At 32.9% G+C, this 24,099-nt stretch overlaps 1 protein-coding gene across 1 annotated transcript; it reads left to right on the plus strand.

Moving 5' to 3' along the window:
- The first annotated feature begins 2,909 nt into the window (after positions 1-2,909).
- LOC107437539 (uncharacterized) lies at positions 2,910-14,730 on the plus strand. Its single transcript, XM_016049592.3, has 5 exons — positions 2,910-2,959; positions 6,339-6,588; positions 7,335-7,478; positions 8,825-10,231; positions 14,533-14,730. Exons 2-5 carry the CDS (start codon positions 6,396-6,398, stop codon positions 14,673-14,675), a joined length of 1,887 nt encoding a protein of 628 aa, XP_015905078.2. The 5' UTR covers positions 2,910-2,959; positions 6,339-6,395; the 3' UTR covers positions 14,676-14,730.
- The last annotated feature ends 9,369 nt before the right edge of the window (positions 14,731-24,099 follow it).

The raw sequence follows: 24,099 nt of genomic DNA on the forward strand, positions 1-24,099 counted from the left end.
TCCATTTTTTTGTCTCCATTTTATTATGTAAACGCCGTTGAACAGCTGACGCAATTTCGAATGCACGACTATCAATGTTCTATTTTGTAGCTTTGTAATTTTAAACGTAACCCAGAAGACGAGGAAACTCGTGGTTCAAATATTGGGACAAACTAGACTTCGTGGATTACTTTTTGGTGGAACTTACCAGATTGTGCGTGGCACGAGGAGGAAAATCTTCCACAGCTAACCCGACGGCAAGATGATTTAAACCCTTGATCCGTCTAACTTAGAGAGAAAATTTTCCGTCAGTGGCTGGGATTTTAACCTGGGTCACCTTATTGGGAGGCGAATTCCCTGATCCATTGTGGCTCTCTATTCTTAATTAAGAGATAGAAATTGATAATTTTTATTTACCTTTAAACCATTATCAGCTTCATTAGCGATGGCCTTGCTAACAACCAGATAGGCTTTACAGGGAGTGAAGGGAACGGCGTTTAAAGATTTTTATTTATTTATTTCCAATGGCACATTAAAAGACGGACATCAAAAAGAAATCTATAAATAAGACAGGGTGCGTAGCGTTTTTTAAAGGTGCTTATTTTCGATTTTTAAAAGCCCTTAAAGGTGCTTTTTTTCGTTGGGTGTTTTTAAAAAGTACATAATTTTCCCTTTACTCTGTTGATTTTTGCCAGGCATTATGCGAAAACACATTTCATTTTGTTCTATTCAACGTTTTCACAATTATTTCCACCCCAATCTATTTCGGCGTACCGTCGGTCCTCTTAGCATATGAAAACGTCCTTCGTTTTATGATAAAAAATTGTATGATTTTTGACAATTGTCAAAAGCTGTGCCAAAAGTTATTATTATTTTTTTTTTTTTAACATAACGGTTAAATTCGGATAAAATCGTCAATTGTCAAAAACTTTGCCAACCCTGCCTTATTATATTTTCTTAAAAGTGCTTAAAAATATTTTGAGTGCTTGAAAAGTGCTTATCTTTTGTTGAAAAATTTGGCTATGCACCCTGATAAGAGCGAGCAATCCAGTAGCGTTCTCAGATAGATTTCCGAGGGAGAGCAGGGCACCTAGACACAGGTGGGACAACCCCATTGGTGTCTTGGGATATTCATCCACTTTTAGATGCGCGTGGATAATTTTTTTTTAAATTTTTTTCCGCACATGCGCTGTACGAAGCAACTACTTCAATTACTCTTATTTGGCGCAGTTTTTATTATTATTTTTTTAATTTTAAAGCAATAATTTCGTTATCAGTTTAAAATTGATTCAAACGCTTTTTTAAATATTAAAGCTATAGCAAAAATGGCACTAGACCTAGTATATATTTCGGACAATTACCAAAGGGATTATGTAATTGTCAACATTCACCGGTGGAGATCAGCAATCACCGATTTCGGTCCCTCACAGTAACATTAAGACGAAAGAAAATCACCGCTTTGTAAAAATAAGAAGCTTTGGTGGTCTAATTTTTAATAGTGGGAAAGTAATGTTCAACTACGTAGCCTTGTAATTTTGAACCCAATCCGGAAGACAAGGGAACTCCTGGATCAAGTATTGGAAGAANCTATATGTTGAGCCACCTCAGCTAGATTTGTCATGTGACATTTTTAGCGGCGATCATTGGTCGATTTCCTAGCGTTGCCATTCGAGGAGTTGTAATGAGGCTTTTTTTGTCGCCGTGTAAGAGAAATATATATATAGATTGAATTCTAAGATAGAGTGACCACTTTGATCAGATTACGAAGGGACCGAGGGTGTGCGGTATCAGTCCTGATTAACTGTTCTACCGTGAAGTGCTCGACTTCGCCTGCAGGTCGATGGGCTAGCACAGCGGGGAGTCATCCCCTCCGAAGAGGATTAAAATTGTGATGACATGTCTTCGGATCATACTAGGTGATGTTTCCCACATCTTCGCCAATTGCCCATCGTGCAGCTCTAGTACGATGTAAATTGATTACAACTAAAAAGCAATTCGTCGACTCAAAAAACACCAAGAATTATATTTTTGCAAGAAAGATCACCTAAACTGGAAAGATAGAATTAACTTAAATTTTTTTGAATCGCATAAATATGGCTCGTTTAAAATGGGATTTTCCAGTTAAAAGCGAGCTAATGGACTTTTACCAACTGTTTCCAATTTCTTTCGTTAAATCAAGGCTGGATTATAGAAGGAGCGAGTTCGAATATAAATATTAATAAAAATGAAAATCGAGATCGTCAAAAATCTAAATTTAAAAAAAAAAAATAGTTTTTTTAATATTTTATTTAAAGTTTTTAAAAATTTAAATCACATTTCTTTTAACATATTTTAATTTAAACTCTGATGAAATGTATTAATAATTCTTAATATTATTTAAACTATATGATAACAGAAATATGTAATGTCTCCAACTAAAACGGATGAAATTATTATTTAATTACTGCTAACTCTGATGAAATGTATTAATAATTCTTAATATTATTTAAACAATATGATAACAGACATATGCAATGTTTCCAACTAAAAATGGATAAAATTATTATTTAATTACTACTAACTACACATTGAATAAAATCATAATAATTTTATTAAAGTTGAACACCCTAATGTATTTGCACTTAAATTTCATTACTTATTGCAAATTTAATAAGTTTTAAAAGTACTTGTATTTAAATAAATTTAAAACTAATGGATATAATTAAAATTAAGTGTTTTAAATCATGTTGAAAATTCAAAAGATTTCCGACCTACCGATTTCTGTGTTAATCTGATCTTTTCGAATTGATCTAAAAATTACTTATTTACTTTACTCTGGAAGCGTCTTCATAGTTTCGTAATCATAGTTATCTTGTTAAATTTCAGAATTATTTTCGGGATCAAGATTTGATAAACTCTGACCTCAAGAAGGGGAAAAATACATTTGTTTATAAACATTCTGTTGGTTCGTTTATGTATTTTTCAAAATCTGGAGGAAGAGGTAAATCTTTTATCTTCTTGTGTTGCGCTTATTCGTAAATTTCTAAAATTTTCTGTTCAGTTGTTAAAAATGTCCTTGTTTAACTTCAAAATCTCACAGAATCGGATCACGTGATCTATATCACACCTAGGCGGTTATTTTATTTCTACGAGTGAGCATTTAATTAAAAAGATAAGCAAATAAATTCTACGCACCGTTTGTAATAGTTTCTTATTTCCAGAATATTACAGAAATCAGCGGTTCCCAAATGATGTTCCGCGGAACCCTTGGATTCCGTGGAAGGGTCACAGGGGGTTAGGACTTTTATTGTTTGACTAGGTTCTTTCTTTTGCATGGTACTGAAAAATTTTACGTCAGTCTTTCTAAATAGCATGGTACTCCGTAACAAGGTAAGAAAAGACCATTGCGATATAGGATTTAAGTAATCATCCCCTTACTACATACAGTTCCGTTTTCTTTCTTGATCAAATTATGCAAATATGTTTTCAAAACAATATAAAAGCTTTTAGAAATTAAACACGCCAGACAGAAATTTAATGGGTGCTCTCTTTTACGATATACATCATAGAATTATTAAAAAAAGTTATAGTTTCGTAGCCTTACTGATATCCTTGACTAGGCGAACATTTGTTTTTGAAAAAGAAACAACTATATGTCGTTGTAAGAGCATGGGATTTGATTGGACCACTAAACATGGCGCGTTTTATTATGGCATGCTCTTAACAAATCAAATGCCATATAATTATTACTTTTGTTTCGCTGTTGACCAAAATCGTTTGCAAGAAACAATATTTATTATTCTTTTATCAGTTTCTTTAAATTCGAACAGAAAGACGCATATTTGTTACAATCTTCCTATATCATTTTTATTAATTCTTATTACGTGTTAATTGATTATTATTGTTAATAACTGTTATTATTATTGATTAGAAATCAAGCAAAAACGAGGCTGTGCAACGTAATTTCAAGAGTTGGCGATATTGTTATACGTTTACGCTAGAAGCTTGGCGTTTAATTTGGCGTGCGCTTAGATGCAAACAGGCTCTCTCCATAGGGATAATGATTATTTATTAACATAAAACAGAGTATAGTGTCCTTTATCGTATATGAAAAATGCCATCTATTGATCGAAGTGGAAACTAATTTTACTGTCAATATCTTTTTCCATGTTCATGTAAAATAATACCAAATTTCTTCGATAACCGTTCACCAAAACGGATTTTACATTATTCCAAAAGAGCAACTTCAATTAAAACCAACCTGTTGGCCACACGTGTGTTAGTTATTTAAAAAAAATCCCCGTTCAACTATGTGTTAAAAAAATTAACTAATATCAGCTGTGTTTAACCTGTATGTTAAAAATATTGAAGGAAATTCGTTAAAGTTAACAGCAATATGCTGTAGCTTGAAACATACTACATCTTTCTAACATCAGTCACATATATCAGTGGTTCCCAAATAGTGTTCCATGGTATCCTGAGGTTCCGTGATTCATAGAGGCTCCGAGTGTTAAGAATTTTTTTAAAATCAATTATCATTTTCGAAACCTGTCATTAAATTTATATCCGATTAATTACCTATTATTCATTTTATAATTTCGTTATTTTTATGAAATTATTTCATTAAAATGCTTGTGAAGAAAGAAATAAGCAAAACGAACAAAAATTCTAATAATGAGGACACATTTATGAAAAATTGCATTTGCATAGAATAAAAAACCAAATTTAACAATGAAGAAATATGCCCCTCTAATAACCATTTTCAACATTTATTTTGGTCCTGTTTCGTCTTTATTTCAATGAGAAAACCAAGTTTTAGGTCAGGTATATTCAGTAAAATCAAATTAGATTTTATGCCACTCCTGACCAATAAATCTAACTGTCTGACATAATAGTATTGGTAAAATGATACTATGAAATTTTTTTTATTTTTTATTCATTCATTAAATATTTTTAAAATAATTAATAAAATTTCAATAATTATATATTTTTAAAATAATTAATAAAATATCAATCATTAAACATTTTCAAAATAATTAATAAAATGCCAATCATTAAATATTTTTAAAATAATTAATAAAATTTCAATCATTATTTTTTCTACAAAATAATTAATAAAATTTCAATCATTAAATATTTTCAAAATAATTAATAAAATTTCAATCATTAGATAGTTTAAAAATAATTAATAAAATTTCAGTAATTAAATATTTTCAAAATGATTAATAAAATTTCAATCATAAAAAAATTTTTCAAAATAATTAATGAAATTTCAATCATTAGATATTTTCAAAATAATTAATAAAATTTTCATTAAATATTTTTATCTATTTATAAATTTATTTATTAAGTCTCGGGGTTTTGCTAAAAGATGAATGATCCTTTAGGGTTTTATAGTCGAAAAAAAATTAGGATTCACAGTTTCAAAGCAGTGGTTCCCAATATTTTTTTGCCTATGGAAGCCTAATGATCGAGTTTTATTATCTCAGAACCCTGACTTGATATAAAAAAAAAGTTCATTAGCGGCTGTGAATATACGAACCAAAAAAAGAAAAAAAGACTGCTAATTTTATAAATATTTAATGCGAAGAATGGAATATTTGAAATTCTTAATTGATTCTTGGCTTATGCCTATGCTGAAAATGAATAAATTAAGTTAAGATTTTCGCAGTTAAAAATATCGAAAATTTCTAACAGAGAAACATGATTCTTAATTTTTGAATTTAGTCATTATATTTTGATTTGAAAAGTTCGATGAGCAATACTTACAGAATTCTTTATTAATGCATATTCTTTTCATAAATTATTCAATAAATTATGATTGAAAAAAAGATTTTTAATTTTTTTTCATTGGCCTTTTACACATAATTTCATTTAAATAATCGAAATATTGAACAAATTATTTATAGTGGGATAACTGCGAGTGAGGTATCTTGAAAACTCTTAAAACTTCTGAGCTATTAGTTCCATCGTCTGAAGTTTGGTCTCATTTTAATTTGCATGCAGAATTTGTATCTTATTTGTCTAGATACCAATGTTTAAGTAAGTGTGAGGTTGAATTATATTTTATTACTTCAAGCATAAAATATAATTCAACCTCAAGCGGCAGGTACTTAACCTTTAACTACTGGCTCTAATTTTGCAGTAGTGACTGCAATTTTTAAGAACTTTAATCCTTAGCGTTCTCTGATTGGACTTGATATTGAGCAGTCAGAGTAAGATTAAAATAATTTTTACCCAACTTAAATGGTAGTTTGCGAACACTAACGCAAAGATCATTTCTTACTTAATAATAAATATTTAGCGCGGCAATTACAGAATACTCTGCATGATGTAACATATACACTCAGATGAATGAGTAAAATTTTCTTTGTCAGTAGGGTTTAAGAAGTCATCATCTCATCCTTTCATCATCCCAATTTGTTCATCATCCCAAGATGAAGGCGAGAGGTGTTGACAGCATTTACAGTTGGGTGGTGGCATTATCATGCGGCATTATATATATGATGATATCATGGCCAATGAAATTAGGATCCCTTCTCTTCGTAGAAATGATTGACAGGTATGACACGAACAGAAAAGATGCGTCCCTGCCATTTGCCTTAGCTTACTTAATGAGAAGTTTATCAAGTAAGAACTGTTTTTTGTAATTGTTTTACGTGTCTTAGAAGAGTTTCAGTTTTTGATAGTCCCAAGGGAACGCATTTAATTTTATTTTACAACCGGCGTTAAATAACTGACTTAATTTTGAATTGATGACGAGCATTGTTTAAATACGTAGCCTTGTAATTTTGAACCAAATCCTGAAAATAAGGGATTTCCTGGAATAAGCTTTGGGAGAAAGTAGCCTTCGTCGAGAATTTTTTGATGGAGCTAAACCGATACGTGGAAAGGAAAATCACGAAAATCTCTTACGGCTAAGCTGACGGTAAAGAAATCTAACCAATGTACCACTTCCGCTGAGGATATTTTACCTCAGCCGGTTGCAGAATTCGTATCAATCTGCCATCACTAGGATTCGAACCTGGGTCATCCTATAACCTCATTGGGAGGCATTAGCGAGTTTAATTTAGACATAGATCTGATGGAGAAGGAAATTTTCTCCAAATCCCTGTACTCATGCTCAGAGACTGACTACTAGACTTACGATTCCAAAGATTTTGCGAGCACGTATGCGCATGTGCTTAGTGGATGTTCGAGGAATCGAGGATCGAACCCCGGTCTTTCCACACCGGAGCCCGATTCACTAACAACTGTGCTACCCCGGCCCGATTCTGTTTTAAACATATCTACAATACATATATGTATTAAAATAATTTTATCATTATGGAATTTATTATTATGAATTTTTTTTTTATCATCATCTTCTTTTTTAGGTCCATTTGGCGGATATTTCGGCGAAAAATTCGGATTGCAACAAGTCACTATGTTTGGATGTATATTATGTTCCATTGGGGTCGGATTATGTTTCTTTTCTGAAGAAATCATATCGATCGATATTTTCTTAGGACTGATATATGGTAATAACTTTTATGAACTGGTCTTTAGTTTAAAATTCTTTCTTTCGATTGAAAGCTGAAGTTGATTATTCGAAATATCACCAAGTTTTATTAGTCAATCAAACTAGCTTTGGTGTTTTTAATTCTGCTTATCTCTTTATTATGTTCAATCAGACTTCGACTGCATTTTTGTTTCTTCTGCACTCGAATATTATTAAGCATTTTCTCTACTCTATTTCTGAGAAGTATCGAAATAAAATTAAATGTTAAAGTTGGTGATGAGAAAATATCTTTAATCAATGGATGGTTGACTAAATATAAACTACAACAAGCTTCCTACAACAGGAAGAAATTTAGAAAACTTCCGGTGTATCCCTCCGCTTATGTCATGCATAAGAGGTGATGTGTGAACAGGCTTAATATTCCAGGAAGTTTTATTATTGTGATTTGTGTTTAAATTTACGCGTTATTTTACTATTCATAAGAGTTTTCCATATTTTATAAATTCTAACAATTCGCGAGCCTAAAACAAATTTTACAGAATTGATAGCACAACATAAATAAAGTGTAAGGTTAACCATGTTTTGAGTGTTATCCCTTATTTGGCTATATTTGTGTAAAGTAGCACCGTTTATTACTTTTTGGGTAGCACTATAACAAACTTGCGGAGTCTTTCGAATTCATTTGTTGTTTGTTTTGTTGAAAGTTAGATTGAAAGAATGCGTTATATTGCAAATTAGTATAATAGTGTTTACAATATAATATTGAAAATTTAAATTGCGTGTTATATTGAAAAGAGTATAATATTATTGGATTTAGCGTTTTTTCAAGCTTAGGCGTAAAAATCAGTTGTTGGAAGTAGTAACCCTGAAGTCATACGACGAATTTCAACTCCTAGCGCCATCTATGCTTAGCTTTATAGGGTCAACCATCCATATTATTTACCAGCTCGATATAACATTTAATTTGATATCACACCTTGTTTTTCTTTTGTATTTTTGATGCTTTTTCAAAATGGAGGCCAAAAAAAAAAAAAAAAACGCGTGCGAGACGTATAGTATCTTTTGTTACTAAACAAGAACTTTATTTTAATTTTTGATGTTTTTTTTCAAGTTGGCGACAGAAAAACGCGTTTTGAACACTTAGATTTTTCTAGACTTTTAGTACACTGAATATTTGAAGCTCCGTTTTTGTGGGAATTAGTTCTATCCAAAACACTATAGTACTTACATTTAGTTCTATTCTAGAATTTTAACCCCTAGAGCCATTTGCTTTTAGCTTTGCGCGGTCAACTATCCATACAAAAAAACATAGAAGGCCATATGTGCAGAGTTTATATATTTATTTGACATGTTGATATTTTCTAGGATTTGGACTGGGATGGTCATCATGTTTGGTACCTGAAATCATGAACCAGCATTTTGTGAAGCACAGGACTAAAGGGTTCAGCGTGGTTCTCGGAGTAAGCGGAGCCATACATTTCATAACTCCGCTTCTTTTGGAAAAGATAATAAGCGATTGCGGAGTTTCTGGATCATTTCTCATCATGTCTGCCATCATTCTCAATAGTGTACCTGCAGCAATGTTAATAATCAACCCCGAAGAAAAAAACACGAGGCGCCTAGAACAATCATCATTACAGACTGGTAAAAATAATTTGTTGGCTGTAGAACCCATTCACTGCACTCCTAACTCAAACTTAGATTTCGTAAGAGTATCCAGAACACACACATGTTTGGAACTTTCTCCCGGAGCTAGACCAAACTCTAGTTTTGTTGCAGATCAGTCCACTTCGAATGCAGAAGAACCTTGTTCGTCTGTCAATCAGCCTATGCCTATGAATACAACGAAACATTCTGAACAACGTATTGTTGAAATCAATAACGATATTGCCACGCACTTAAAACTTCAAGACAAAAGTGGAACGTTTCCCAAAGATAAGAAACTGGAAGAAGAAAATGACCTGCAGCATATTATTAAAAGTAGAGGTGGAAAGCTGGCAGAAATAAATGACCTGCCTCATATTATTGAAAGTAGAGACAGGAAATTAGAAGAAGTAAATGACCTACCTCATATTATTGAAAGTAGAGACAGGAAATTGGAAGAAGTAAATGACCTACCTCATATTATTGAAAGTGGAGACAGGAAATTGGAAGAAGAAAATGACCTGCAGCATATTATTGAAAGTAGAGACAGGAAATTGGAAGAAGAATTGAATTCGGATCTATTCGAAAATATTGATAACAGGTTGACAAATGAAACGAACAAATTTGAAAGGAAGAAGAAAAAGGCGTCTCCAACAAAATATGAAACAATTGACATTTTATGGAATCCTGTGTTTTTGTTGATAGCTTTTATTCAGAGCTCCTTTTTCTACATCCAATACATATCATGGACTGTACTAGTGGACTTGGTCCGTGACAAAAATATCCCACGCCATCTGGAAGTGTACTTTGTGGTTGGGCAGGGAGTTGTAGAAACCATTGGACGTATGGCTCTAGGATTTGTGACCGACAGTGGATACATGGAGGTCAGGAATTACTGTGCCCTTTGTTTCGGCCTCATAGGACTCTCGTGTACTCTGCTAGTTTGGGTGTCTGGATTTCCAATGACCATGACTGCCATTTGTATATTTGGTTTCATAAGTGGAACCAATCTAACTGCTCTTCCTGGAATTGTGACGGAGTTTATTGAAAAAGAGAAAAGAACATTGGCTATGGCATCGAGGCTAATTCTTTATGTGCCGATGAGTTTTACTATGTCTCCCTTAATAGGTAAGTTTGTCTGCCGATATTATGTTATACATTTAAAGAAGTTTGATTGCGAAACTAGCGAAACTAGCTCCTTTTTTTTCTTTCTCAAGCTCACAAGTTCAGTTTTTACAAGTTAAGATTCAGCTTTCGACAAGGTAACTTATAAACAAGTTAATATTAAGGTTCAGCTTTTAACATTCTTAAAAGATGCTTGTCAGAGAATAGCTGAACGCTTTGAGTCTAAACTAGCAGAATTTCTAATGAAATGACTGAAAATGTGATTTAGTGCAATAGGAAAGACCATTAAAAAAACATATTCAACGGCATTTCTTTAAGTACAGTGAAATCGAATTTTAAAATAGTCACTTACTTAAAATTCAATTTGTTTGGAATTATTCAATTAATTTTGGAAAAATTTAGCATTTTGTCATGTAAAATTCTATTCTTTAAAATGATGTAAAAATTGCATACCTTACGATTCAAAATATTTTCGACTAGTATTAAATAAATAATAAAAAAATGATAAATATTTACTGAAAGTTATTTTTTCCGTGAACTTATCATAGGATAAACAAATTTTATAATTGCGCGCAAAAATTTCAATTAGCGTAAAAAGTTCTCGAGATATAGTAAAATTAACATTAAGTAAAATTAACATTAAGTAAAATTAACATTAAGGGGTACAAACTTTGGAACTCTGCAATGACCAAACTATCGGGCCAATATTTCCCATATTGCGGCTACCCCCTACATATTAGGCATCAGAAATCCGAAATTGTTGAAAAAAAGGTATGTTTATTCAGAGAAAGTTAGTTTTCTTGTCTTATTTCGTACCTTAAAATATCGCCTGCACTAATCAATTAGCGTATTGGAGGTCATCCTCTCGAACCATTAAGAATAAGTCCTAGAACGTGAAGATCCGATCAGTAAATCAAAAGTTATTTTTGCGCACTGTACAGTTATGTATAAGATATGTGTAAGCAGCTATGCGACGTAAGATGGGACCGCTCACAAGTTAGTTCCTATTTGTAAAAAAGATTCGAGATTATCAAGGAAACAATTAGAATTACGAAGTTGGAGCTCATTCGTGATTTCGTTCGAAAATTTTTGTGGGAAAAAAACATGTTTGAAATGCTTGTTTGGGACTTAATACATTGTGGAGTGATCATCACAGGAACAATATTAAAGAAAACACACGCAATATTTTATGAAATGATAGCTTAATTTTCGCTGAACAAAGCTTCAGAAATGTTTGAAAATCGAAACTAAATATGTTTTTCGAGATTCCTTTTCTTTTGAGGATCGTCGTTTCGTGACGTCACACTGTCGGAAATCACGATCAAATAATTTTGCCTCATAAATATAGTATTCTTTTCTTAGCATTCGTGTTGTACCAATACTATATTATTCACTTTTTTTCTCTGACTCGTACCGTTTTCAATATAAGAACACTAAATCTACAATTTTGCACCAGGTGGCGCTGTAAATGGCCTTAAGGATAGCTGGCAGAATTTTATTTCGGGCCTATTGTATAATTTTTAACAGAGACCATTTTTTTCAGGAATAAAATTTTTTAAACAATTAAAGAAACTGTTGATAATAATGTAAGGCCGTTTTCAAATAGGGTGAACACTACAAGATCCATTTCTAAAGTGGAGAAAAATTTTAAGAAACAAATTTGAAATAAAGTAATTTTATGAATATTATAATATACAATAATAATAGAGACACTTTCAGATTTTGGCGATTTTTTCTTAAATTTCTCAAAAAATACTTAAAGGATTATATTTAACTTTAGAAATGTTTAGTTCACGCGATTTTTCATCTTATCTATAAAATTTAAAGCCTTCAGGTGTTTGAGAGACCAGCAGTAAATAACAAAGGAAAACAAGTATTTTTGAACACCCTATGCGAGAAAATCAAGCAATAAGCTTGTAACTTGTATCGATTACTTTAGTTGTTATTTTTAATAACTGCATGAAGTTTTTTAATAAACTTAGAGTAAATATTCATAGAGGTATGGACATTTTTGTAAAAAATTAATTTTTTCACCTTACGTTCTTTTATTATAATTTCATAGATCTTCAATGGAATTAGAAAAAAATTTTGAATCAATTTAAGATTAATTACGAAATGGCCGAATTAAAATTTAAAAATAAATTCGTTAAAAACTGCGCAAGTTATGAGTATTTCTTTTAAACTGCGCATGCACTGAAAAAATTTTAAGAAGTTTTTTCATCCTTTAGTAGTGAATCGTATTTGGCAACGAATTAAAAAAAATTGATTTGAATACCTTAAAATTTTAAAAAGTTTCAAGCAATTTTCTAAGTCGTTTTTGTACTCTTCAAAAGAGAGCTCAAAGCGATCAGTGTTTTTTTACAAGTTTTATTTTGTATGATAAGACAAAATTTATTAATAATTGATAATACTTTACAATAATGGTCCGGAATCTAAACTTTGATGGTATAGAGAAAGAAAACATGTTAGGGAAAGCATATTTTTTTTGGAGGGGGAGGCGTCCCCCCACAATGCCAGTCTCAATTTTATAAAAATCTTGATTAATAGTATAGGGTGAAATTTGTGGATATCCCCTTATCGTTCTGAGCTTTCTTTTAAAAAGTACAAAAACTGATGTGACGCTTATCGTCACTCAAAATTAAAATCAAGAGAAAGGGCTAAAATTAGATTTCTAGAGCATTTCAAAGTCTTCGATTACTCCAAATTAAAATCAAGAGAAAGGGCTGAAATTAGATTTCTAGAACATTTCAAAGTATTCGATTACTCAAAATTAAAATCAAGAGAAAGGGCTAAAATTAGATTTCTAGAACATTTCAAAGTCTTCGATTAAATAAAACTACCGTGGGAAATCTCCAGCTGCAAATAGTAACTTAAATACGGATAAAGTAATTCAAATAAACAATTAGCTTTATATCTTACAATGTCACCCCCATCATGGGATTAACCCCATCATGGGACAATCTCGAAAACAACAATAACTTTTGGACTTGACCTTTCCTCGGATTTGTAACTTTTTATCACCCAAAAAATAGGATATAAAAGCAGCCGAAAGAAAGGGTTCAAAAAGCAATAAAAAAAAACAATCAGTCAGAGTGTGTCTGATACCGAAACCGTGACTAAACTTGGTAAGTCTCTCTCTCCATCTATTCTAAAAGCACGTAAGAATTAATGTAAAATAATAGGTTGGTTTAATTGTATATTCTAATTCTAATATAGTTATGTTATTTCTTAAATTGTTTAAATAATAAAATGTTCTATTTGTTTAAATTTAAGACGAGTAGTTTCCTTAATTTAATGTAATAACAATAACTATACGATATGGACACACTTAAACGCTTCAACTGAAAAACGCCACACTAAATAGAAAATTGTTTAAAACTTTTTAAATTTTTAAGATATTAAAATAAAGTTTTTATCAATAGTTGCTAAATACGATCCCCTATAAAGTTATGAAAAAAAATTTCGCAAAATTTTTCTATGCATGCGCAGTATAAAAAAAATAGCTTAAATACTCATATCTTGTTTCAATGTAAAGCGAATTTTTTTAAAATTTTAAATCAACAATTTTCTAATTGATCTTAAATTTTTGCAAAAATTTTGTCATGTGAATATTTATGAAATTATAGTGAAAACACATAAGGCGAAATTTTTTTAATATTTTTTTTTTAATTTTGTAAAAATTTCCATTTTTTCATAAATATTTACTCTAGGTTTGCGAAACTTAATGCCGTTATTAAAAATAACGACTAAAGCAATCCGTAGAAGTTTTTTTTGCTTTATTTTCTGGCATAGGATGTTCAAAAATAGTTGTTTTATTTATTAGTTTGTAATTGGTCTTCCAAGCTTCTGAAAGTTTTAAATCTTATGACTAAGTATGAAAAATTGCATGAACTAAACACTTCCAAAGTTACAAAATACTCCTTTAAGTAATTCTTGAGAAATTTAAAAAAGTGTCAAAACTGAGAGTGTCTCCTCCATTAATGTAGAGTAGTGTCGTGATTATAATTCCATAATCATCAAAAATTGCACACGGGGTGTATTTTCGATGGAAAAAGTCACTTATTCGTTGGCGACCGGTAGACTATTTTAATAGCCATAACGCCATTTGTTATATTTAGTCGTCCTGTAGCCGATGGCGATCGTTAAATGTAAGAACAACCTATACTACAATCACAACCAATGTCGAAACAATAAAAGTGCATCAACATTATTCAGAAGTACTGAAAAGTACTAAGACGGAAATTGGCGAAAAATAGCTGCTGATAACGCCACAAGTTAACAAGTTTTATTCAATTTATTTTCAGGGTATTTCAGAGGCACTTTGGGCTCATACAATGGACTCTTGTACGTCATGACAGCCTTATGTGCATCTTGTAGCATTGTTCTGGTGTTCTTACCTCGAGTGAAGAAATATATAGAAAAAGAAGACAAGAGTTCAAAACTGTGAAGACATTCAGCGAGAAATTATTGTTTGCAATAAAATTCTGTCTGTTGGTTGCGAATTCCTGTAGTGCCGCAAATGGTCAACAATGTATTTGTTGTGAGAGATGGGGCGTCGAAGTTTATATATTGTTGGTTGGTAATTAAATGTGTCAATCCATGGGCGTCGTTTGTGGGGGGGACGGTAGGTGCTTGTCTCTCTCAATAATTAGAGTTCTCTAAAACTCCCCCCCCCCCCANAACCTCCCCCCCAATATTTTAAACATACAAAGAAAAATTTCATGAATCATCCTCGATTTAAAAATATTGCATACTCGATTAAAATAATCACTCTTTATGCAGATGTTTAGCAGATATAAGAAATAATTTTCTTTCGTATATGTGAACATTTAGAGAAATATCATGACTAGGTATTTTAATTTCGCCCTCCTTAAAAGTTGGACATCTACGATGCCCATCGGTCAATCAAAACTGTCATTTGAAAATGTGACTTTGTAATAATTTGCGTGTTATTAGAATATGAAAACGCGTTCATTGCGAATTCAGTAAAGTTTTGAGTACAGAAAAGAATAGTAAAGGAGTCGACATAAAAATCTCAAGCGAGTGAGTGACATTGAGGCCATTGAAATGCTAGGCAAAGCAGCATTTTACATGCAGATATGTCCTTCATTCACATTTAGCATATTGAAAAATATAAAATAAAATGAGCTGTGGTGGCTCAGGGGATAGAGCGCTCGCTTTCCACTGACGTGAACCGGGTCCGATTCCCAGCGATGGCTAGTCGATATGGATTCCGTCCCGCACCGACCACATTGCTGACATAAAATGGTAAATGGATCATGAGTTAGAGTCCCCTTTGCAGTTAGGTTAACCGTGGGTGGTTTTCGTGGTTTTCCTCTCCATATTACGCAAATGTCGTGATTAGTTCCATCAAAAAGTCCTCCACGAAGGCAAGTATCTCTCAATACTTGATCCAAGAGTTCCCTTGTCTTCTGCATTGGGTTCAAAATTGCAAGGATACGGAGTTGAATATTGTTAGTCGAAATCTGACTATTCGATCGGTTGTTCAACGGCGGTTAAATGGGCACATTAAAACTAGAAAATGGACACATTAAAATATGCGCCTTTACGATGTTCAATCTAAATTTAACTACTGAATGAGGAATTTCGTACTTACTTTTCCTTACTTTTTTAAGCAGTAGGCATATTTAGAACGGAGAGTCCTGGTGGCTCAGGAGATGGACCGTTCACAACCTTTGTGGTGAACCGGGTTCAAATCCCACCTTTGGCTGGTCGTTAATAGATTCGGCACCCGGCTCGCACCCACCACAGTGTTGACATAAAATATACTCGGTGGCTGACAGCTCATGCGGTTAGAGGCCTCCTGCTGCCCGGCTAACCGTGTGAGGTTTTCATGGTTTTCCACTCCATGTAACGCAAATGCGGGTTATTTCGATCAAAAAGTCCTCCACGAAAGTGAATTTCTTCCCAATGCTTGATTCAGGAGTTCTCTTGTCTTCTGAATTGGGTTCAAAGTTACAAGACTATCGCAGTTTAGAATTCTAGTCGCAAGTCCAAAATTGGGTTGGCTGGTCAACGACGGTTATGAAATGAAATGAATATATAAAAAATATTCCCTGGATAGAGTTCGATCGTATTAAATGTAAATTATTTATTGAAATGATAACAGAACAATTATTAAAATGTATTATCATCTAAACTCAGTAATTATACGTTGAAATAAAATTAAAAGTTAACTGTATAATGTTTGCGAGTTCACATAAACCTGTTAATTGTTGTCTATTGCCGCCTGGAAATTTTTTTACGCTTTTTTATATGCCTTTGCATTGAAGATACTCGACTCCTACATATTTCTGGACTGCATTCTAAAGTGACTTTGCATGGCAGCATAGACAAAGCGTAATTGGCTTCAACGTTCATGTCACGTGAAAGCTATAAATTTAAATTTACTTGAGTTTATTAGAGGGGTGGGGGGTGAGAAAAGATACATAGAAAGAAAACCGTTGGTCTATGCTTTTGTTCTATTAAAAATATAATGCTTGTATTATGCTTAGATGTAAAACAATGGGGGAGATATTCCTTAATTTATTAGGAGGCGCAATAACCAGTGAGTTAAGTTATATTGGTGTATGTTTGTCTACTGTTTCTTGTGTAAACATTTGGATTGTGCTAATAAAACTGCAGCAGTTATATTGCAAAATTTATTAGCAGAATATTCTTTGTTAATGACTTTTAAATACATAATTTTTGCCTTTTGGTAGCTTTTTTTCCTTCAACAAATTGCAGATTTTTCTTAAAATTTAAATATTGTTAGTTCACCACAAAGAACAAAAGCATAGACCAGTGTTTTTTTTCTCTCTATTTTTTTTTCCGAACGAAAAATTACAAGTACTCGTTTTTCCCCCCATTTCGCAATGTAAAAAAAAAAAAAAAACAGTTTTGATTGTTAATATTAAATTGTTTTAACAAAATTGTTTGCTTTTCTGAGTTTGAATTACATGGTAAAAGAAAAAGAGGAAAAAGTCTTTCAGACAATGAGTACAATTTTTATAATTATACTTACTAGAGTCGTGGTGGTTTAAGGGATACAGCTCTCGCTTCTCAATGAAGTGACCCGGGTTCAAATTCCAGCGATGGCTGGTCGATACGAATTCCGCACCCGGCTTACACCATTAAAAGGGCTAAAGTAAAATATCCTCAGTGGCAGGCAGATCCTGGGTTAGAGCCCCCTTGCCGTCAGGCTTACCGCGGGAGATTTTCCTCTCCATGCAACGCAATGTGGGTTAGTTCCATCAAAAAGTCCTCCACGAATACAAATTTCCATCCTTCTTTTCTGGATTGGGATCAAAATTACAAGGCTACAGAGAGTTGAACATTAGAAGTTGTAAATCCAAAAATTGGATCGGCTGTTCAAAGACGGTTGTAAAATAAAATTATGCTTACTAAAATATTTACTTAAATAATTTAGTTTATAAATGACTCAATAAATTAACACTTTTACATGAAACGAATAATCCTNATAGCCAGAGCGATTTACTTAACTCTTGTCAAACGGCGATATACAGCAAGTAGTCAGTTGAGTTTAGGATTGTGCATGATTATCTGTAAAATATGCGCCCTCGGTGATTTTCAAATTTAGTATTGCGCCCTTAAGGACAAACAGGTTGCCGACCCCTGCTCTAGAATCTTGTAGCACTCATGTGAAATCCGATTCCCTAGTTAATAACACGAGTTCTTCTCCAACCCCTTATGGAGCTTGGAAGTGCGGCCGACCCTGTTTTACCTCTCGTTTACTACTGCTTTATTAGTTTTGTTTTTTCCTCAATATTTTATTCTTCATCTGAGCCGATTTCGAGAATTCATTTTTTTGAATCTACTTAGTTCTTTTCTCACAGTAAATAAATAGTTAATTACATAACTGTAAAAAACAAACAAACACTGCTTGTATATTTAACAAAAGTATGCAATCGTTACTATTTTCATTAAAAACATACAGTAAATATGATCGAACCGCTGATAACACATAAGAGCATAACATACAATATATAAGAGAGCGATAATTAACGATAATTATGTGTAATCACCACTAAAATTAGACAAGTGAACATGTGATATCGTCTGGGAGGTCAGTTGCATCTCTGCCGACACACGTTAATTAAGAGCGTGATAATTAACGATGATTCTGTATAATCACCACTGCAATTAGTACACTTGAACATGTGATATCGTCTGAGAGGGCAATTGCCTTTATGCCAACAGCTGAACCGTGATGGTTCTGCGGATAGAGCCTTCCATTGAGGTGAACCGGGTTCGAATTTCAGCGTTGACTGGTCGATACGCATTCCACATCCGCTCACGCTGATCACAGTTCTGACGTAAAAATCTTCATTGGCAGAAGCATTTTCTGTTAGAATCCCCCTGCCGTCAGGCTATCCATGAGAGGTTATCATGGTTTTCCTCTCCATGCAACGCAAATATGGATTAGTTCCATCAAAATAGTCCTCCACGAAGCCAAATTTCTTCCAATATTTGATTCAGAAGTTCCCTTGTCTTCTGGATTGGGTTCAAAATTACAAGGCTACGGACTTGAACATTGATAGCCGTAAACCCAATAATTGGATCTGCTGTTCAACATCGGTTATAAAGTAATAAAATATGCCAACAGCTGTTAGTAATATCGAGGAGTGATTTGCACCAAAGGTCTGTCCATCTCCTGATATCATTAGGCAATGTTAGCATTAACTATTGTATTAATTGGTATTAATTATTGACTTGTCATTGCTGGTAATAATTATTTTACACGAAGGAATTAGCAAACACTGTTCGATGTTTTTCTTCAAGATGTTTACGGTACATAGAAATTAAAAAGGAAATAATGTATCACCTATTCACTTTCTTCTATCAAACAAAAGTTTTACTCGCTTATTAAGTTAGGTTAAGAGAAGTCTTGAAGAATCGGCATTAATATCATTTTTCAATTGAAATATTCTATAATCCATTGGCGATCGAAATGGGCTGCAAGTGGCGTAAAGCAGAACTCTCTACCTGTGGCAACACTTGTCCTGCCTTCATCACTAGCGTGTGGAGAGTCATGGGTGAAGGAAGTACGTTAGTTTCCGTCTTGATTTTCACATAGATTAAAAACTTTTTAGCTGTGAAACTTTATGGAACTGTAAATGATATTGAACATAGTTCTAAGAGAAAGCATCGTGAAAAATTTAAAAAAATATTTTGGACAATTAAATACGAAAAATATTAAGAAAGGGGAAAACATCGTAGTACATTCCAATGCAACTGAGAAGAGGAGGTGAGAGAAAGGAGGAGAGGCAAGATACATAGAACCGGTTTTCTCCCCAGATGCGGTATTCAAGAATATATAAGTGAGACCAGCTCTAATAGGCCCCCGTGTAAACCTGTTCTGGAGGCACCTATCAACTCCATCCCGGTGTGGAGGTATTGCAAGGAAAACAACTTGCCTCCTGACAGAGGGGCCTTCCGTCCTTACCCCGTAAGAAACCCTATATCCCTCCGCTTCCAAAAAACACATTTCTCCTTGTGTTTCCCCACTCTTGTAAACGGCTAATGAAAAGTGACTCAAAACCCGTCTGCTTTTGCTCTTTACAAACTTATACGGTTTTGAAAATATTTACTTGTGAATATAATTTATTATTTTAACATAGGTGTATAATTTAAATAGATATCGGGGCAGTCACTTCAAAGATGGCAAAAAATTTGTTGTTAAACAAGTTTAGAGACGCCACGATGGATGAATGATGTGCGCATGCGTCGACTCAAAAACCTTTGGCACTTTTCTTGTCATACAGAAGGACCTAGCTGGCCCCAGCTACGTATCGAAGAAGCTAGACTTCTTCTAATATTGTGCGCGAATGCGTGTGCTTCTTCTTACAACCCATTCAATATAATCTGTATCAAAATCCGTGTTGTATAGTTTTTCCCTTTTTAAATAAGGAAATTTCTTTGCTTCTGTGCACTCATGTTTTTCTAATGCGTTTAAAAGTTGCCCCCTCCTTTATCATTAAAAATATTTTTCATCTAAATGCCAATAATATGGATGATTGACTAAATTTAAACAATAACAAGCTTCCTAAAACCGGAAGAAATTTATAAAACTTCCGGTGTATCCCTCCGCTTATTGTATGCTTACGTGGCGATGTGTTAACAGGCTTAATATTCTAGGAAGTTTTATTGTTCTAATTTGTGTTTAAATTTACGCGTAATTTTATCCTTTATAAGAGTTTTCTGTCATTTACCAATTTTAACTGGTGGTGAGTCTGAAACAAATTTAATAAAATTAATATCAAAACATAAATGAAGCGTAAGGTCTGCCATGTTTTGAGTGCTATCCCTTATTTGGCTATATTTGTGCAAAATATCACCGTTTGTAATTTTTTGGGTTACATTACAGCATACTTTCGGAGTGATCCGAATTCATTTGTTGTTTGTTTCGTTGAGATTTGAATTGAAAGAAGGCGCAAACACTACAAGTATAATAATATTGAATGGCGTGCTTTTTCAAGTTTAGGCGTAAAATTTAATCCGAAGTAGTAATTCGTAAGTCTTACAACGAATTCTAACCCCTAGCGCCATCTGCGTTTAGTTTTATGCAGCCAACAATCCAGGTCACATTTACCGACTTGTTTTATGCTAATTTTATATCACACCTTATTTTATTTGTTGTTTTTTCCCCCTCTATTTTTACTTCTTTTTCCAGTTTACTTTTTTTATAGTATATCAAACATTTGCTCCTACTTCATCNTTAAAGCCTGATAGATTTCAGAATTTTAGAAACACCTTCTAGTTATACTATTCAATCAAATAGGTTTCGATGTCTTTCATCCCGGTCTCATTAGTGATTCAGCATATTTCGATACCATTTTTGTTTCGTTCTTACTTAACATTAATTTGTTTTCGACAGTTAATTCGTATACCTCTTTTACTACATTTTCGAGGAGTTTAAAAATATAATATTCAGGATTTTAACTGAAATGAAATTTGCTTTTTTTTTGTATGCCTCTTTTATTACGTCATCATCACACCCACACGCAATTGTCTACTCTAAATAATGCTATATAGAATGAGATAGCAAAACAAACGTGTGTAGTTATTTAAATTCTTATTCAAAAGTATTAGTTAATTTTTTTTTGAACTGACAATTTCTGTCCTTTTTTAGATATTTTAAAGTGCTATTTAAAACTGCTACATATCATATGAAAGCATTAAATATATCATTTGTACAATTTTAAAGTAAAATAAAAGGCAATTCTGATCCTTAGAAATAGATATGAAATAGTCTAATGATCGAATGATAGGACAAAAAAAAAAAACTTTTTTACCTTTTAAACTAAAAAATTGTTTACTTAAAAATAATTTATTAATACTCAAATTGCTTGAAAGATGATATGTTCCCTACTAATGACAACGAAGTGTTTTGTTTTATTCAGTCATTTATTTATATTATGTCCGACAATGTAAAAAAGAAAAAAAAATGCATTTTGGGCTTCTGATGGCCCCAGCTCCGAATAAAACTTTAAAAAAAGAGAAGGGAAAGTAGGATCTGGGGGCCCTTGTCATCTCGGGGCCCCAAGCTACAGCTTATTTAGCTTATACGTAAATCCGGCCTTGCATCGAGGTGTGGAAGTTTTGTTAGGAAAACAACTTGCCTCCTAACAGAGGGTTTCTCCGTCCTTACCCAGTAAGAAATCCCATACCCCTCCCAAAAAACACATTTCTCCTTGTCTTTCCCCACTCATGTAAAGAGCTAATGAAAAGTGACTCAAAACCCGTCTGCTTTTCCTCTTTACAAACTTATATGGTTTCGAAAAAGGTTTACTTATTAAACAAGGAAAATATTTACTTGTGAATATACTTTATTATTTTAACATAGGTGTATAATTTAAATAGATATCGGGACAGCCACTTCAAAGGTGTCAAAAAATGTGTTGTTAAGCAAGTTTAGAGATGCTACGATGGATGAACGATGTGCGCATGCGTCGGCTCAAAAACCGTTGGCGCTTTTCTTGTCATACAGAAGGACCTAGCTGGCCTCAGCTACGTATCGAAGAAGCTAGACTTCTTCTTACATTCAAGTGTTGTGCGCGAATATTACAACCCATTCAATATCATCTATATCAAAATCCGTGTTGTATAGTTCCCCCCCCCTTTTTTAAATATTGAAATATCTTTGCTTCTGTGCACTCATGTTTTTCTATTGCGTTTAAAAGTTGCCCCCCTCCTTTATCATTAAAAATATTTTTCATCTAAATGCCAATATTATGGATGATTGATTGAATGTAAACAATAACAAGATTCCTAAAACCGGAAGAAATTCAGAAAACTTCCGGTGTATCCCTCCGCTTATTGTATGCTTACGAGGCGTTGTGTTAACAGGCTTAATATTCTAGAAAGTTTTATTGTTGTAATCTGTGTTTTAATTTACGCGTAATTTTATCATTTATAAGAGTTTTCTTTTTAACTGGTGGTGAGTCTAAAACTAATTTAATTAAATTAATATCAAAACATAAATGAAGTGTAAGGTTTGCCCTGTTTTGAGGCTATCCCTTATTTGGCTACAGCTGTGCAAAATATCACCGTTTGTAATTTTTTGGGTTACATCATAGCATTCTTGCGGAGTGATCCGAATTCATTTGTTGTTTGTTTCGTTGAAATTTGAATTGAACGAACGTGTTAACACTACAAGTATAATAATATTGGATGACGTGCTTTTTCAAGTTTAGACGTAAAATTTAATCCGAAGTAGTAATTCGTAAGTCTTACAACGAATTCTAACCCCTAGCGCCATCTGTGTTTAGTTTTATACAGTCAACCAACCAGGTCCCATTTACCGGCTTGTTTTATGCTAATTTTATATCACACCTTATTTTATTTGTTGTTTTTTCCCCCCTCTATTTTTACTTTTTTTTCCAGTTTACTTTTATTTTAGTATATCAAACATTTGCACCTACTTCATCTTTCTAAACATTTTATTTCGAAAAAAGAAATAGCACTACTTTATGTTCCAGCGAGAGACGTTTACTCTCTTTTGTTCCTAAACAAGACTTTATTTTAATTTTTGATGCTTTTTTCAAGATGGCGGACGAAAAACGCAGTTTGATCACTCAGATTATTCTAGACGTTTAGTAAGCTAAGTAGATACCAAAAATTCACTAAATATTTGAAGCTCCGTTTTTGTGGGAATTAGTTTTCTACCCAAAACACTATTTATCCGCTATTATATAGATACCACAGGGGATCAGAATGAGCTGAAGTTGATATAAATACCTACCTCATCAACAGAGGGCATGGATGATATCAATCATAAAATTATGTAATTGGTAACTTAAATAGCAACGAATCGAAATGGAAGATTTGGGTAACAACTGTGACTAGCATATTTGTTTCGTTTATATTTTTATTTAATTTGATTTTTATTTATTTTGATTTTTATTTATTTTGATTTTTATTTAATTTGATTTTTATTTAATTTGATTTTTATTTAAATTTGGACTTTTTCATTATTGCACCATTTTACTCTAAATCATCGCAGTAAAAAATATGAAAAAAAAAATAGTGCGAAGAGTCCCTCTGCGCGGAAGAAGTTAAACTTCACAACCTGCGACGTTAATTGTAGAAGAATCAGCAGTCGTAGACGGATCACTATTCAACGACTCTTTTTCCTGCTCCGCTCGCTTCCATGCTCTGTAATCACGGTAATATTGTGCATTTTTCCCTCGTGGACCTCTTGAACCAGTGGAAGTGCTTGTGGTTGCCTCATCGTCTCGCCCTGGAAAATGTATTTGTATTAATAATGTATGTGAATGCGTCATAATGTAATTTCAGAAGAGAAAACCTAACAATCAATTGATATTCACAAGAGACGTACCTTGACATAA

This window comes from Parasteatoda tepidariorum, chromosome 10 (assembly GCF_043381705.1).
Source record: "Parasteatoda tepidariorum isolate YZ-2023 chromosome 10, CAS_Ptep_4.0, whole genome shotgun sequence".
NCBI classification, from domain to species: Eukaryota; Metazoa; Arthropoda; class Arachnida; order Araneae; family Theridiidae; genus Parasteatoda; species Parasteatoda tepidariorum.